This window comes from Callionymus lyra, chromosome 15 (genome assembly GCF_982586985.1).
Source record: "Callionymus lyra chromosome 15, fCalLyr1.hap1.1, whole genome shotgun sequence".
NCBI lineage: Eukaryota > Metazoa > Chordata > Actinopteri > Syngnathiformes > Callionymidae > Callionymus > Callionymus lyra.
In genome coordinates this window covers 10,883,497-10,901,063 of record NC_141832.1, presented here as the reverse complement: position 1 = coordinate 10,901,063, position 17,567 = coordinate 10,883,497, and the positions used below count along the sequence as shown (strand labels likewise).

At 42.6% G+C, this 17,567-nt stretch overlaps 1 protein-coding gene across 1 annotated transcript in view; it reads left to right on the top strand.

Moving 5' to 3' along the window:
• The first annotated feature begins 2,849 nt into the window (after positions 1-2,849).
• notch3 (notch receptor 3) overlaps positions 2,850-17,567 on the top strand; it is a 28,388-nt gene continuing 13,670 nt past the window's right edge. Inside the window, exons 1-14 of the mRNA XM_087810046.1 lie at positions 2,850-3,096; positions 3,678-3,750; positions 10,386-10,528; positions 10,608-10,943; positions 11,504-11,626; positions 11,703-11,936; positions 11,999-12,154; positions 12,233-12,418; positions 13,497-13,610; positions 14,464-14,577; positions 15,665-15,898; positions 16,336-16,446; positions 16,524-16,716; positions 17,389-17,534. Coding sequence (XP_087666172.1) covers positions 3,036-3,096; positions 3,678-3,750; positions 10,386-10,528; positions 10,608-10,943; positions 11,504-11,626; positions 11,703-11,936; positions 11,999-12,154; positions 12,233-12,418; positions 13,497-13,610; positions 14,464-14,577; positions 15,665-15,898; positions 16,336-16,446; positions 16,524-16,716; positions 17,389-17,534 — 2,224 coding nt within the window. The 5' untranslated portion in view covers positions 2,850-3,035. The remainder of the gene's footprint in view (positions 3,097-3,677; positions 3,751-10,385; positions 10,529-10,607; positions 10,944-11,503; positions 11,627-11,702; positions 11,937-11,998; positions 12,155-12,232; positions 12,419-13,496; positions 13,611-14,463; positions 14,578-15,664; positions 15,899-16,335; positions 16,447-16,523; positions 16,717-17,388; positions 17,535-17,567) is intronic.

Sequence of the window (17,567 nt, the reverse complement as noted above, 5' to 3'; positions counted from 1 at the left end):
ATGTAAGGAGGAGCCTGACCATGAATAGATCTGAAAGTAAGAACCAGAATTTTAAAGTTGATCCTGAAAGAAACTGGAAGCCAGTGAAGAGTTTTAAGGATCGGAGAAATGTGAGTTCTTCTACTAGAGCAGGTCAGATTTCTCGCTGCAAAAAAAAAAAAAAAAGCTTAGGTATCAAACTTGTGGATAGATATTAAAGAATCAAAATCGAAATCAAATTTGAGTAAGAAATTCTGAAAACCCCCCCAAAAATTAGCGGCCCAGTCTCACCAAGATTTGACCTCTGGTGGCCCCAAGTTGAGTTTGAAAACCCCTGATCTAAAAAGGTTATCTTGGAATCCATTAACCAGACAGAAACACAACTTTTGTAATCTCCTGAGAAATCACTCCCTGAGAGCCTGCCTTTTCTGGAAGCCAGTCAAGATTGTGTCAAGAGCTTGCCAAGTCAGCATCAGTGTGTCTCCCGCTTCCCCGGAGAGGTGCAATGAGATTTCACACTCGAAAGGAAAACACACAACTGTAGCTTATTACACCTATTTGTAAATATGTCTGCCTCTTTAGGGGCCGCCGCCCCCTCGACTCGGGTCCAAACTTGCCGCGGGAGACGAGATAAATAACACACATGGCTGCCGCTTGGACGGCGGCCCTGTGTTTAGCCCACGTGACGGGAATTCAATCAGAGAGAAGATATATCCAATTAGGAGCCCGGAGAACAAAGCAATCTCGCCGTTATATGGAAGACGAAACATCCATTGAAAGGCTTTAATCACACGGTGGGTGCCAAAATGAAGCAGGTGTCGGAGGAGCCTAACAAGCTTTTTTTTTTTTTCTCCACGGACCCCTATAGATGACGTCACGTTTTCCGCTAACGAACCTCACTCCTGACCGGCTACATTCATCCCATCCTTGAAATTAATTCAAGGCCCCGGACCAGGAAAAAAAGTTTAATAGCAATGAAGGGAGGGTGTGTGGGGGGGGGAGACGACGACGACGACGGAGGAGAAACGTGCTTGAATATGAGTGTGTTACCCTCCCCTGCGGAGAGAAACTGTGTCATAATGCCGGAGCGCTTTTATGATTCAAATCAAGGCTATTGTCTCTGTAAGCGACCGGCTCCGCTCGGTGCCTGCAAAACAACCGAGGCTCTATGTGCCGGCTGCGACAAAATAAAAAAGCCCATCATGCAATTGGTTGGAGGGGCTGTCGCCCAGGAGCCAAGACGGGGACCTTTGAGATGTTTGGGATGATAGGAGTGCAAGTCCAAATTACCGAAAAAAAAACCTTTGTTTCTCGACCATAAACAAACCAAAGCCTGCACAGAACTGGATGCATTCCAGCCGGCTACCATGACCCAAAGTGAACGATTCACAACACTAGCTTTGCTGATGCAGCAGTACATTTGGGTTACTTTTATTATTTTATAAGTCATCTGTGAAGTGAAAATTTAGTTAGCTAGCTAACTAGCTCAGCAATTTTTCATAAAATGGATCATGTTCATTTTGTTACGAGAAATACAGTAATCCTAATAAAGAAGCTAAACTTTTTTCTGCCTTGACGACCTAAGCATTTCTGTTCAAGATACTTTTTTTCTTTGTATTGAATTTTAATGGTGTTTTCTTACTTCAACTTTTCTTCTTTTTGTATTTTCAGTGGGTATGTTTTGTCATTGTACAATTCCGGTAAAAAAAAAACGAAAGAAAAAAAAGGGTTTGACTATACATTTTCCTTTAAAATAGCAGATGTTTTTTTGACTGTGTCATTTTGTGGTTCATGGTTTTAAAAAAAAAAATGGTGACTGAATTTGTATGATATACTTTATTGAATATTGTTTTGATTGTTTAAGCGCTTTGTGACCCTGGTCTAGAAAAGCGCTATACAAATAAAAATTACTTACTTACTATATATTCAATGTTAGAAAAAACTGGTCACTTAGGTCACTTATTTTGGTGGTTTTTAGTAATTTTCTTTACTTCCATCTGGATATACATTCGGATTTATCTTCACTTGACTGGATTGTTTACACTTTTTCTATGACTTGCAAAGAAGAAAAATGGAGGAGCTTTGCTTGGTACCCTTTCAAAACACAGTGGTACAAGTTTATTATATATTTTTTCATCAACTTTCATGAGCTAACTTTTTTTTTTTAATTGAAAGTTGTTTTATTTATCTTTGATTAAATAATGTGTAGTGATCAGTGATATAAAAAGAGCTACTTGGCTAAGGTATGTTACAATGTTTGTTTTTTTAGCTTAAACAAACGTAAGTAAGTTACTCATTTTTATTTGTATAGCGCTTTTCCAGACCAGGGTCACAAAGCGCTTAAACCATCAAAACAATATTCAATAAAGTATATACTTTAAAGATCAAGATAAAACTGATAACACAACAGGAGTTCCAGAAAATCAAGGAAAAGCCTGAACAAATAAAAAAGTCTTAAGTTTGTCTTTTATAAATCGTTTCCACAACAAACAAAAAAACTATTATATCTTATTATCCAATAATAACTACTTTTTATTTTACTGTTATTTGTATAACTCTTTACCGTTATGGTGTAATAACCATCTTACTACCATTTTGTAATTATTGTATCTTCTTCCTTGGTTATAACTACTGTAATTCAACTGCTTGTGTTTCTTTATTTACTCACATTGCTAGGATAGTAGATGGTATTGATTTAAGGATATACTAGTTGATCTGTTTAGAAAGTGGGGTGTCAGGGGGAGGAGGTGGAGAGGGGGTGAGAGAGAGAGGGAGAGAGAGAGAGAGGGAGGGAGAGAGAGAGGCGGAGTGAGAGCAGACTGGGACAGCTCGGGAAGGAAAAGTTTTTTTCAAAAGTTTTTGGAGGCGAACCGAGAGCAGCCGTGGACGAGCTGCGGAAGGATAACAAGAAGGCGAGCCCCGGGACGAGAGAGCAGCTCTCCGGCAGACTTTATGAGCGAAGCCACGTCGGAAAACCTTCATTTCTATGACAACTTTTCAAAGGATGTATTACAACTGAGAGCGCGCCCTGAAGTGCTGGAAACTTATCCACCGAAATGGAAGGGAATATCCAATGGATTATTTTGGCATTTCTACTGTTGTTGCATCTTTGCGAAGGTAATTTTTCCTACTTTTTAACTTTAAAAAAAAGTAACTTCAGGACATGTCCGAACAAGCTCCGCTAACTCTTTTCTATAGAATCGTAAAAACCTTGATTTTTTTTTTAACGTGTTAATTTAATTAAAAAGTTTTAAAAATAAATAGTTTGATTACATTTTATAATTTATTTAAAAAAAAAAATGGAATAAAAAATATTGTGTTATTAAAAACAAGTACATCAATTAAACCACAGAAGAAGAAAATGCAACCAATCAAAATCGTCTGCTAATCATTTAGCTTAAATGTCACAACAATAAAATATAAAGAGTTTGTGTGATATTAATGACTAAACTGTTGTTTTAGCTCAAAAGTTAAGCTTACTTTAGCATCTTTCATCCACCTTTAAATCTCCCTGTTAAGAGTTTCTCTTATCTTTGTTGAATTGTATCGTCTCACAACGAAAGAAACACCAAACTTGCATGAGTTTTAAGAAGCTTTTTTTTTTTGGGAGGTCTTCAGAACCCTAAAGAATGGTACCAGTTTATTTGGAGAACATATATATCTGCTTCAGTATTAACTCATTGTTCATGTTTTCACAGGATACCGTTGCCAGGATAAATACAGACCTTGTGAGAATGGGGCGACTTGTTTAGAATCACCTTTTCGATGCATGTAAGTTAAACCATAACGTGTTTCTTTTTATCATCAATGTGTTTATTGCTGTTATTTAAATTGCTGCCACAACCACAACTGCTCTTTGTATGTTAATGTGTTCACACGTGAGCAGACTCAACAATGGGAGTGAGACACCCTTCTTTCTTTCATGCTCTCAGTTTTGTCTACATCCTCCTTTTTTGTGAAGAGAAGAAAAAAAAAGTGATGAAAGATGTTGCAAGTGGCTTAGACTGGTACAGGTGAGCGTCTGCAAGACTGGGCTTGTTTGCCGCTCATCTGTGCACCTGTTGAGAACTCCCTTGGGCGTAAATCACAGTGTTTGAGAGTAGTATCATTCTTTTTCTGTCATCGTGCCATCAACCATCAGACATTTTTTTTATCTGTATGTTTACTTGTGAGGATTGAAAAGCTCTGCTTGCTTGTGGGCATTTTCTAGCTCTTCAAATGTTTTCCACTGACAAGTCTTTTGTTTTTTTGGGATAGTTTGGGGGTGGGGGTTGGGAACCCCATCACAATAGTTGATTTAGATGGCCTACAGTGAAGTGCCTGGAGGTATTCTGTGCTCTTAGAGAAAAAAGGCATCCATGTCTGTCACATGCCCAGCGGCAACAGGGTTGACTAAACAACCATATCAGATAGCCAGCTGTTGCTTCCCTCCAAAACTACTATAAGATATAGCATAAAAAACAAAACAATTACTACTTTGGTATAATTACTGAAATAAGTCTGAAAATATGAATGAATATTTGATCCGGTCCGTACTTCCTGGATTTAAAAAAAAAAAGTTTGCCAATGTGTAACTTGACTGCATGTGGCTAGAATTCTCTTACGCCCACATTTCATCAATCATTTGCTGTAGCTCTTGGATGGGTGTCATTAAGTTAGTCAATGTATAATGATAAATTGGCAGTATTTCCAACAGTTTTTCAGTAGAGCAAACAATCTTAAGCCCCTTTGATCTCTTGATCTGGTACATGAATGGGTGGGTACTCCTATAAATGTTTCTACGTAGGTCTGGTGACTAAGAAAATAAATCTGAATTTGTTGTTAAGCCAGACGAGTTTTTGGTTGAGCGCAGTGGGCCGGAGTGGTCAGACCAGTCCTGAACAGAAGTGAGCAGTGAAGCCTTCTCTCCCCTCCCCTCGGGAATCTACCAAAACTCTAGATCCAGAGGAGTAGAATACATCCTTTCTTTCACCAGATACCGGATTGTAACATTGCACCAGCACAACAGTATAGAGACAGAGAATGAAGGAAGGCCACAACAAAGGACTAATATGAGAGCTAGAAAAATAGGATGGTGACATAGCCATGGTTTAGTATTGGGGGGGGGGGGGGGGGGGCTAACTACTAAATTTGGACGAAATAGTTATCAAAATAACATTTCTATGGTTTTATCTGGAGACAAGTAACACACTTGTAATATTGTCTGGTTTTGATATTGTTACAGATACCAACTTAGGCGCTTATTAACTCAAAACAATATTCACATGCTTTACTTCTGATTACTTTGGCAAATACTTAGAGAAACATTTTTTTGTTTCAATTTAATTAAAATGCTAAAACTGCAGCAAGTTCAGCCGGTTCAATATAAAAGTGTACAACTTAAAGTTCAGTTCTATCATTTAAAATGACTCATGTCTCTTTCTTAAAAAAGACTTGAACATTTTCTCTATAGTTATTTCTCTTAATTTTTGGGGGGAAAAACACAAAGCACAAAATAGACTTTTAACTTCTTTTTGAAAGTTAGCATCTCAGGCAAGCCACATTCCAGGTGAGCAGTCAGGAAGTCTAGGGGCCCTTCGGCATCACCCTCTCCTCAAAACGGGCCACAGGCTCAAAGACCGGAGGAGAGATAATTAGGCAGATTGAGAGGGTGTCATTCAGAGGGGATCCAGCTGGAGGAGTCGGACTGGGGGCAGGGTCGGGGGGTAAAGGGAGGCTGAGTGGGACTTGGAGGGAGGGGAGGGGGCAGCGTAGAGGACAGCTGGTGGATGTTGTGATGGTAATCCAGTGAAGTCACATCTTGACAAAGGGGAAAGCATAGGGCCAGGTGCTGCCATTGAGCCGCCAGCCGCCCCCACACTGGGAGAGACGAGTTTTGTCGAGGAATGAGGACGGTGGTGGCTCTACGTCTCGTCCCCTTGTGCGAGGCACTAGAAACAGTACCAAAATATGTGGACGGTCGCCAACGGGTGACAGCAGAAGTTCTGTTTGTTATCAATGCATTGCCCTTGTCCCCCAGTAGCTTAGTTAAGATAATAAGTATGATATCATGACCCGGTGCTACTCCCAAAATTAAACATTCTTAATAGTGGCTTAATGGTAATATTTGGAAATGAATAGACAATATATATCAATCTATAGTGGACTCATGTCAGGAAAGAAGATATAAAACAGGAAGATATATCACACCCGGTTTTATTTCTCACAGGGAAGGGTTTTTATATCCCAACGGTCTGTTTCCAACTATCCAAGTGTAAGGATCTGATCCAAGCCACCTGAAAAAAATTGACTTTACAGGATTTCAAATGAATTCAAGATCTGGAAATATATTCACATGCCGAAGCAGATATTTACTGACAGGCTGTAACAAAAGGACAGATTACATAGTTGGGTTTGCTGTGAGCACCTCAGGCTGGTGTTTTCTTTGGCATTTTACGGTGGATTAAGATGGAATGCTTGGTAAGATTCCTTCTGTCCCTCTGGTGCTTTCAGGTTATTGTCCATACCTCCCATCCGTTTACCCAGGTCGTCCCTTCAGGAATGTCCTAAACAAAGGCGTCAGTCTGTTGCATTGAAGCTGGCATGTTAAGAGTGACTTGTTTGATTAACAAATAGCTGTGCGAGTTAGCAACTGTGATCACTCATTCTGTCCGGGAAGGTGGTTCGATAGGGTCTTTTTTGTGAGGTTTTAATTGAAATATTTTCAGGACAGTTGTGGTATCTTTTGAAAAACCCCAGGGCAAGAGGAACATCAGCTCAGGGTGGGTAATTTGGGTTTATTTTTCTTTCTTTTAACCGTGGGTCATGAGAGGAGACAGGGAGTTATGGTTCCCAGGCCCCATCACAGGAAGTGGAGCTTTCTGACCTTTTAGCTACTTGCTGTCCTCTCAGCTGAAACATCCTATTTAAGTGGCAGCACAGACATCAGTCACTCTTTCTGTGTGAAAAAAGAATCCTAAATTGTGTCGCTGTTCAAGGCCAGATATTGCAAGGAAACTGTAATGCCGTTTAATATACCAAAGAATACTTCAGCCAGATGAAATTGTCTACTTGGAACGCTTTAAAATCTTTCATCACAGTGTGTTTTTACTTTAAAGTCGCAGTAGGGGAACTGGAACAGGCTGTTGTAGTTGATGTTTCATGCAAGAGTGGGGATGGGATCATTTAAGATTTTGATTTCAAAGTCTTCACAGAAATCTGGTTTAGTTTAGTTGCCTGGGTGGGGTTTTTGTGGTGGATTCCAATGTTGACTGTTTCCAAAGACCTCGGCCCTTGGATTCATGTTATGTGGTTAAGCGTCCATGTGCTGCTATTGCAAAAATGTCAATGTGAAAATCTGTTGAGGGAAATTTGGGTCTAATGCTGTTCGGAGTTAGTGTTATAAAGTATTACTAAGAAACTCAAAAGCTTGCTGAATTTATTAGCAATGCCATCCAGAAATGATACATGCTGTGTTTTTTTCCAAAATGCGAGACTTTAAGTTATAGGTTTTGTACACTTCAGAGGAGCTTTATTATTTGAAACTATATAACTTGAATTTTGTGTTTTCTCTATATGCTCTCTAACTGTGCCTGAACAAAGTCTCTCAATCCTTTCCCATTCTGACTTTCGCTCACTGTGGGTTACTGTTGCCAGGCTACAGCCCAGGCCTGTTGGGCCATGGAAGTCCGGGCCTGAAAGACTAGCTGTTTGGGTCACTGCTCCCCCCCCCCCAAAACACATCAATACAAAGGAGTTCTGACTACTTTAGCTCTTTTATTTGGGCCACAAAACACTCCCCAACCCCCAATCTGGTTCTTTGCTGAGAAAGTAAGAGCCAAGCTGGGTAGACCGGAGCCGAAGAGGCTGCTGCGAGGAGGGGGGATGTGGATGGTCTCCTGTTGGCAGTGTGGTGTCAGTATGTATTCCCAAAGAAGGGAAGCTGGTTCGAGGTTGCTTCTGGAGAGAGAGAGAAGTCATTGAAAAAAGGAGCACGTTCTCAAACTAAAAGATATCTTTCAGTAGACCTGCAACCTTGAGTTTTGCCTCAAGTCAAAAAAATGTTGCATTCATGGTTCCCATCCTCTACACTTCATATCGGAAATGGCTTCTAGGCCAGAATGACTTCTTTATACTTCTTGCTTTGATGAGCATGAACCGTGTCAGAGATTACAGACTCTTTGTTCTCAGGTGAGCCACCCTTTGACCTCTGGCAGAGTAGCTACTATTGTGTCCTAGGGGATGAGCTCAGGTTACCCAGCGTCACTGACCCATAGAGCTGGAAAACAGGCGTTAGGTTACAACTTTTCCAGAGACTTCCTCTTTAAATCAGTTCAATCATGACAAAACACATTTCAATGTTTTCTGATGTTGTTAATTCATGTTTTTTTTCTTTCTCTTTAATATTCTCAGTTGATATGTTTTCAAAGTGCACCGTTATGTCAGTGACGGAAGCTGGTTGTAAGTTTCTTTCCTTGTGTTCAGTGCATGCGTTTGCTTTGATTCAGGGGTGTCGTTTCTTAAAATGTGTTAAAACCAGGTAATGCATGTGTTTGACTTGATTGGTGTGAAATGTCAAATCTGTGCCTGTCGGTTGCAGTTTTGTGTGTGTGTGTGTGTGTGTGTGTGTGTGTGTTAGTTTTCAAGGCCATGGCCAAAACATAACAAGTTGTTTTGGCTGATGCCAGACAACCAGAGGTGAGCTGACAGATGTGAAGAGAGGCACAGGGTCAGGGCTGCAGTTGGCAAAATCTCTCATACGTGTTGTTGACACAGAGCGATTTCGCACTCTGACAATCCCGCCACTGCACTCAAAAGACCCTCCTCCTCCTCATCTGCTGCATTCTCTTCCTCAAAGGTCAGAAGTCGACAGTCACTAGATATGACCCAGGGGCTCCTTTGCACAACGGCGTCCTGCACCTGCCCTTCGTATCGGCCTCACAAATATGGCAGGCCTGTGGGCAATGGCAAAGTTTTTTAGCCTTGGGATCTCAGAGTCGATTCACAAGGTTGTAAATAGTCAGATAAGGGAAATCTGGAGTTTACCTCGACAAAGTAGTGCACGGTGCTCAGTCTCCACACTGATAGCGCTTCTGTGTTATGAGAGAAGCATTTGAGCGACGAATGGGGTCTAGACAGATATGTGTGTTTTGGCTGCGAGTTCAATGTATCCCAGTAAGTGAGGAGAGAAAGTTGTTCTTTCACAATTTAGACACCAGAGCCCAGAACTAAAATGTTATCCAAAAATATATCTTTTCGATGTAAAATCTTTTTTACATCTTATATTTCCAAAATGTCATGGAAGTGTGTTTGCGGTGCAATTTTATGGCGGATGATATTCTTTCTGCAACACACAGCTCTTTCCTTTCTTTGGTTTGCTCTCTACTGGTACTGTGTTCACAAGACATTCCCTCCTATAGAGTAACTCCACCCAACTCCCAGTAGCCTGAGTGACATTATCATCACAATCAGACTGGGAACCTCTGACATCTGACCTTTAAGCGCCTGAGTGGAGGGGGGTTTTAAGGGGGGAAAGCCAAGCAGGCATTTAGGGGGGCTATCAGATGGAGATGCTGTAATCACACAGCAAATATTTAGTATAGAGTCCAAAATCTTGTTTGCTTTTTTTATTATCTTTTTTAATTATTCACAGGATACAAGATTCTTCCTGCAATCTAAAATTTAAATTAAATCAAATAACTAATAAATAGGCAGGAATCTCTTTGTTGACTTGGCCCAGGGGCTCATCTCCAGTGAAACACAAGAGATATCCTGAGGCCAGACTAAAATCCAGGCATTATCGCCTTGTCATCAGCATCAAACAGTTTCAAGAGGGGGTTCACCCCAGCCAGAGGCTCTGGTGTGGTGTAAAGTTTCCATCTCTAATGAGGGAGTTCAAACTACGTCTTAAACAAGACAAGTGGTCAGAAACTGATATGCTAACATTGGAGGTTCAGACATGAAGTTCAATTAAGCACAACTTTTAGATCATTTTTTTCCCATTGGCTGACACTTTTCAGTATCCATATTTGTTGCAGTGAAAAGTTTCCAGGCAGCTGTTTTTGGGTGTGTTCATAAAAAAGGGAAACACCAGCTGAGGTGTGGAACATTTCTGTTAGGAGGAAATTCAAACTTTCATTAATAGTTTTCATTGGAAAGTAACTGCTTTGAAGAAATAGTAGCAAGCATAAGTAGAAATAAGAGGCACACCTAAGTTTCTGACCAGTAAATAACTGTCATAGACTTGATGTCTGCAGAAGTTTTTGCCTTCAAACGCAGACTTCCAAACTAGACTATATCAATTTGGCTCATCTGGGTAAGGAATGTTACAGCTCTGTGTTACATACCAAAGCTTGAAGTCTTCTAACCTCTCCTGCCTTGTCAGACGAAGACATACTAATGCTTGTGTGTGAATTGTTTCTGTCTAGATGTCGGCCAGGTTTTATCGGCGCTTTCTGTCAGTACCAAGATCCCTGCCATCGGTCGCCGTGTCTGAATGGAGCCGCTTGCAAGAGTCAAGTGATAAATGGAATCCCGCAGTACAGCTGTGTGTGCCAGAGAGGGTTTAGAGGTACACCTCACTCAATTTTCATCATTTTTAAATGTGGAATGTTTGGTTTTTGATGCCACTTATTTGTTGCCTCCCTCAGGGCAAGACTGCTCCCTCATCGACGCCTGCGCCACAAGCCCCTGTGCCAATGGTGCCCGCTGTGCAAATTGGAATAACCTCTACAACTGTTCGTGCCCGCCAGGATTCCAGGGAAAAAACTGTCGCAATGACATCGACGAGTGCCGTAAACCGGGCGCGTGTCTCAACGCCGGCCTCTGCATCAACAAGCACGGGTCTTTCAACTGCCAATGCCCACCCGGATACAGTGGACGTACGTGCGAGGTGTCCACGTTACCCTGCGCCCCATCCCAGTGCCTTAACGGGGGAACCTGTCGCCAGACCAGCGACCATACCTACGAGTGCGCCTGCCTGCCAGGTAACAGCAGACACAATCCACAGCCAGCGTGTAAACTCATCGTGCCTGGATATGTTCCCAGAATAATGATTTATAATACCGCGGGGTGGGATTAGCTTCCTATGTCAAATTCCTGTATTCTATTAATAGAACTCACGGTCAATGAACCGGTGGGAAAGTTTAAGGGGCAACCCGTCTGGGTTCTGTTACACGCTACGCTTTCCACAACACAAGTCAGTACTTTATGATCTTTCTTGTTTCCCACTGGGGAGCATACAGGAAATGGCTCTTGCCAAAAAGGAAGTCATTGAAACTGTGAGATTATAAAACAAGCAAACACTGCAGGGAGTGCAAACATCTCAAGTGGACAGGAGTCGGCGTGCTTTGCTGGCATCGTATGGGAACTATTTGGAAAGACGTAAACAATCAGCCGACCTTTTTCACAAGTCTCCCCTCCCCCTTGTAGTGTTGGGAATGATGACTAGAGGGTGGACATGCTGTAATGGACCAGTGCTTTCAATGTGTATATCACAGTGTCCTGCTGAGTGTTTTTGTCATAAACCTTTTTTCCGTTCTCTCAGGGTTTAACGGTCACAACTGCGAAAATAATGTGGATGACTGTCCTGGGCACAAGTGTATGAACGATGGCATATGTGTCGATGGAGTGAACACCTATAATTGCCAGTGTCCACCAGAATGGACAGGTAAAGCAGCTTTTTTTTTTTTTTTAAAACAGACATACTTTGGAACTTTTAACTGACATGCTCGATTCTCCAACAGGTCAATACTGTGCTGAGGATGTCAACGAGTGCCTCATGCAACCCAACGCCTGCCACAACGGGGGGACCTGCTTCAACGTCATCGGCAGTCACACCTGCGTTTGCGTGAACGGGTGGACGGGCGACGACTGCAGCGAGAACATCGACGACTGTGCGAACGCCGTGTGTTTCAACGGGGCTACGTGTCACGACCGCGTGGCTTCCTTCTTCTGCGAGTGTCCGGTTGGAAAGACAGGTTCGTGCCCAAAGTTTGTAATGAGGTTATAGGGGGTTTTATAACGTTTTTCTTTGTGGCAGGTTTGCTGTGTCACCTCGAGGACGCCTGTGTGAGCAACCCATGCAACGGGGGTGCGTTGTGTGACACCAACCCGCTGAACGGCCGTGCGATATGCACATGCCCGGCTGGTTTTGTCGGAGGCGCTTGCAATCAGGACATGGATGAGTGTTCTATCGGTATGTTGCCCTCTTATGTTTCCACTTGTTCACCACAATATCGGGGGCTTCGCTTAAACCGTTTTAATCATCCTGCAGGGGCCAACCCGTGTGAGCACTTTGGCAAATGCGTCAACACCAAGGGGTCCTTCCAGTGTCAGTGCGGCAGAGGTTACGCAGGCCCGCGCTGCGAGATCGACATCAACGAGTGTTTGTCCATGCCGTGCCAGAACGACGCCACCTGTCTGGATCGCATCGGAGAGTTCACCTGCATCTGCATGCCAGGTTTGCAAAGCTTTTCGAAAAATATTGCGATTTGACCCACGTTTCTATTTGTGAACAAGTGCTTGTTTAAACTTGACCTTGTAAAGAATCATTATGGAGCCACTTTAGCTAGGCTGGATTATTATGCAATACACAAAATTAAGTAGTATCCAAACTACATGCTGGGAGCCAATTGCAGACCGTCATGCATTTTTGATCATTTTTAATAATGAATATACACATATTTTTGCTTGTTTGAATCCCTTTCCTCTCCGTGCTTCAAGCTAATGAAACAGAAACCACGAGGTGTTATGCCTTTCGAGTAGGTGTTCCAGATGATTTTGACAATCGCCTCATAGGTGTTTGTGAAGGCCCTTTTCAACATAAATACACCAGAAACGTTGCCGTGTAGAAGTCCTTAAAAAGTCCCTTTTCGGCAAAGCTAGACTTATAGAAGTGAGTTAGTCTAGTCACGCCCAGTCCTCTGTATACTTTGCTGGATGTTGCCATCCACCAAAAAAAGGTTCGGACACCCCTGGCGTAGACATTCAGTCACAAAACACGGGAAAACTCTCACGCACAGTACTACATGTTTCCTGGGGTTTGGGAACTATACAAATTAGAGCTGGGAGTCGGGTCTATAGGACTGGATGTGAGAGAGTGCGAGCTGTTAGGGGGAGTAGTGTGCTGTGAATAGTAATGAGTTGTAGAGTGGTGGGAATAGAGCAGAACAATAGGGCCCCTCTGTGCTCCACTTTGCACCCCTCATACACACCGAGTAGGGAAAGAGGCCTTTTCCCAGAGCCTCTACCCCTCCCCCTTGGGGTGCCAGAGACAGGCCCTTCCTCTTCATCCTCCTCCTCCTCATCATCTTCATCATCAGCCAGCCTGGCAAAACTCATGTGGAGCTGCTGACTATTTATGATTCCGCGCTCTCGTCAAAAAGTTTTATCTCAATGGCCTGACAACTTTTTGTTACCCTTATTTGACAGTAGGGATCAAGATACCGCTCCTTAAAAATGTTTTCTTGGTTTTATTTATTTTGTAAAAGTTTATTTGTCGATTTTTTGTTCATAGAAATGTCTCGTCTGTTTTGTAGGATACATGGGGACCTACTGTGAAATCGACATAGACGACTGTGAGAGCAACCCTTGCGTCAATGACGGCATCTGCCGGGACATGGTCAATGGGTTCACATGCACCTGCCAGCCAGGTAAGAACTCTTTTGCTCGCCTCTCAAGTGTCGTTGGCTCCTTTTAATGTTCAACTGTGTGACAGCGAGAAAAAAAAAAAAAAGTTTAAATGCCCCCAAGAACCGGACACAGACAGACAGGCCCAGCCTTGCCACTGCTCACATAAAAAAAAGACCCCAAAAGGCTGCCTATCCTTCGCCTGGACAAAGACACTATTGTGACCCCGCTCCCCTCCTCGGTGGAATGTGGAAGGGACAGCAGTCTCCCTCATCCTGTCCTGGTTGTGGCGGTGGGGGGAACAGCAGTCCTGCTAATGAGATTCTTTTCCAGGTCCCGCAATTTACATCTGGGACAGACGTCCCCCCCCACCACCACCACCTCCACCTCCCATCTAGCTATTGAGTCAGTGGAGCTGATGTAGGAGAGGGGGGGTTCCCAAAAAGAGAAAACAATCCCACTGTCTCCTCTGCACCCTCCTTCCAGTGGCCCGACACACAGCCCATCCTCGCATTGTTAATCAACTGAGCAGTGTGCTAGCAATTCACCCTGTCTGGGCACTTTGCCCACTGATTACAAGCCTGCAGAGTTTCTCAAGCTTCTCAGGCACACAATCATTACTAGTGCTTCGCTAAAAACAATTGAAGATCCTAAAAGACTACTGGCCCCACAGTATTAAAGTTTTATTTCAAGTAATAAATGTTGTATAAGTTATCTTTTTGGTTAAACAAGCGCAGGGGTTACATTGTTCGATCAGGTTAAATCCAGACGTCACTTTGTGGGTTTATGACCCTCAAATGTCAGGGGTCAAAATGTCCAACCTACCTCTGGAACTTTCTCTCTGACCTCCGAACCTCCTCTGTTTGTATGTCCCAGGCTTCACTGGCACCATGTGTCAGATCGACATCGACGAGTGCGCCAGCACACCTTGCCAGAACGGAGCCAAGTGCTACGACCGGCCCAATGGGTTCGAATGCCGATGTGCTGAAGGTATGAATAATCATTTGCTTTTAATATTTATCATTGGGCTTGGTAAGGGAAGAGAAAAAGAAGCATATGTTCCTGAACCACTTGTTGAGGGGTTCTATGAGAATTTCGGGGTCAGCCATTCCTCCTGACGTCTTCTGGCCCGAGCAGACTGACTTGAGGCCCCTAATCCCCCCCTGGTACCCCGAGATCATGGGGTCACTAAGGACCAGCAGTTCTTTGGTTATCAGCCGGACATCTGTTCCTCTTTTCGCCCTCACACTACCGTATGCCGTCTCTGATCCTCTCATTCCTTCACATGAACTCAACCATTCGTAGGAAGCTACAGTATTAAGTCCAGAAAGAGCCGTGTTTGTTCAAGCGCCGTGGACTCTTGATATTCAACATGTTTCGTTGGACTTTAGCCTGTGAAGGAGGGCTTGCTTTATTGTTTCATTTGCCAGCTGCTTGATATTCCCTGTGTTTGTGGGCCCCTTCTGTTGAGTGAAGTGGCACTGTTTGACGTGGTGCAGCCCATTGTTCCCTCCGCTGCCGAGAACAAAAGCTGGACTGGGAGGCCTGTGTAGCGCCGTTCTTTACTGCTTTGCCCAACTCAGCACTGATCCACAGGCAGACCACACAAACCAACCTTTACTCGCCCATCACACAGACACTGTTGGCTTGGAAACCGCAGTGATCACAAGCCCGGGCTGTAAAAGCTTTTATACAGCGCAGACAGAGGAGAGTTCACAGGAATGGCACATGCATTGTGGGGCAAGGAAACAGAGGAAAGATGAGCATGAACACATTATCACTATAATAGTTGTGTCGTATATCTTGACACTGTGTTTATGATCAGATTTAGAGTTGAGTAAATGTTCCTCGATATGCACCGCTGAGTTCCTTTTCTTAAAAACATGTAATCCAGATGCAAAATTCTAGGTTGGTTTATAGTTTTTTTTTGTGTTAACAACCAGTTTCAGTACGTTTGAATCTCAATAAAAACCTTGATCTCGGGCTCTAGTTAGGAATATCTTTTTTGCAAGTGTGGGAATATTTGTGAAAGTACTTTGCCAACGTGAGTTTTTATATTTTGCAATTCCCTACGCAGGATACGAAGGCACACTGTGCGAGAGCAACATAAACAACTGTCAGCCCGACCCGTGTCACCACGGCACGTGCATCGACGGCATCGCCAGCTACACCTGCAACTGTGACGCCGGCTACACCGGCTACCGCTGCGAGAACCAGCTCAACGAGTGCCACAGCAACCCCTGCCAGAACGGAGGCAAGTGCGTGGACCTGGTCAACAAGTACATCTGCCAATGCCAGCACGGCACCTCAGGTAGGATCAACAACTTAATCGATGACGAGAATCATTTTATTATGGCTTTAGTTTGTGTTTAATTGTTTTGCCAGGTGCAAAACAAATAGACTCAGGGACTCATTCATCCCTCGTGCTATTAAATTGTACAATTCTGAGTTCGGGGGCAGGAGTGGAGTGAGAGTATCTGGATGTTCTGTTCTATGTTAGTCTTTGTATCCTTTGTCTTTGTTGTTTTTCTTTGACCTATGTTCTTTGTCTTTATCTTTAGACTTAGATTGTGTCATCTTGTTCTTCCTCTTTATGTTCTTCTTCTTATTTTATTTTGTATGTATTATTTTTTATTGTTTATGAAAAATTGCTGGCTATTGGTAAAAAACAATTTCCCGAAGGAGACCTCCTGAGGGATCAATAAAGTTTTACCTTACCTTACCTTAATTAATATATTTTCTCTAAAGGTGCAAACTGTGAAGTCAACTATGACGACTGTTCCAGCAACCCGTGTGACTACGGCATCTGCAAAGACGGAATCAACCGCTACGACTGCGTCTGCAAACCGGGATTCACTGGTACGCTACAACAACAAAAAAGTCACTTTATGATAAATAAAATTCAAACGATTAAAAGGTTTTTCGTGATCTGTTAGGTCCCAAGTGCAACGTGGAGATCGACGAGTGCTCGTCGAGCCCGTGTCGCAACGGAGGCACGTGTGTGGACGAGGAGAACGGATTCCACTGCCAGTGTCCAGAGGGATTCAAACCACCGTATTGTTACTCCCAGGTGGACGAGTGTGGCAGCAGCCCCTGTGTTCACGGGGCCTGCAGAGATGATATCAACGGGTGAGTCCGTGTCTTCTTACAGAGGAGACTGTTGTATGGAAGTGTATTTGCCATCAGAAGATTAAATGTTTTAATATATTTTTTACAATTTAATTAAATCGTTTGTATATTGAAACTATGAATTTGTGAGGGGGGTTTGACAATAATATTAAAAAATGAATAAGAATAATTTCAAAATGAATTCATTTTTAATATAATGTTGGAATAACAGGATGATTGGCTGAAAGATAAATGAGCTCGTCCAGCATTTTTATTTTGAATTTAAAAAGGCTATGAATTAAATACAATAACATTTTAGAATAAACATGTCAAACTTTATCCTTCAATAAAGTAATACATTTGGAAAATGCTATATAATTTAATATAATCAATATATTGTTAATTATATATATTTTTCTGATTCAATTATAAACTCAACTTTTCAATTTGCAAATTATTCAATTAAATTATTCAATTAAAACCAATTAAACACTACATTTTTTTTTAAGTAATATTTGAAATCTGATGTACTTCTGTGTTGTTTTATCTTGACCTTAAAAGTATATATTTTAGTGAGTATTGTTTTGATTGTTTAAGCGCTTTGTGACCCTGGTCTGGAAAAGCGCTTTATAAATACAAATTACCACACTACTATCAAAAATCCTTATATTGTTGATTCCAATTGACTTGCAGATATCGCTGTGACTGTGAGCCTGGATGGGTGGGAAAGAACTGCGACCTCGACAGAAACGACTGCCTGCCAAGTCCCTGCCAGAATGCAGGAACATGTATCGATCAACTGAACGGCTTCACTTGCAAGTGTCGCCAGGGCTTCAGAGGTAAGACTGCAGCCTTCTAGTATTTATTACCCT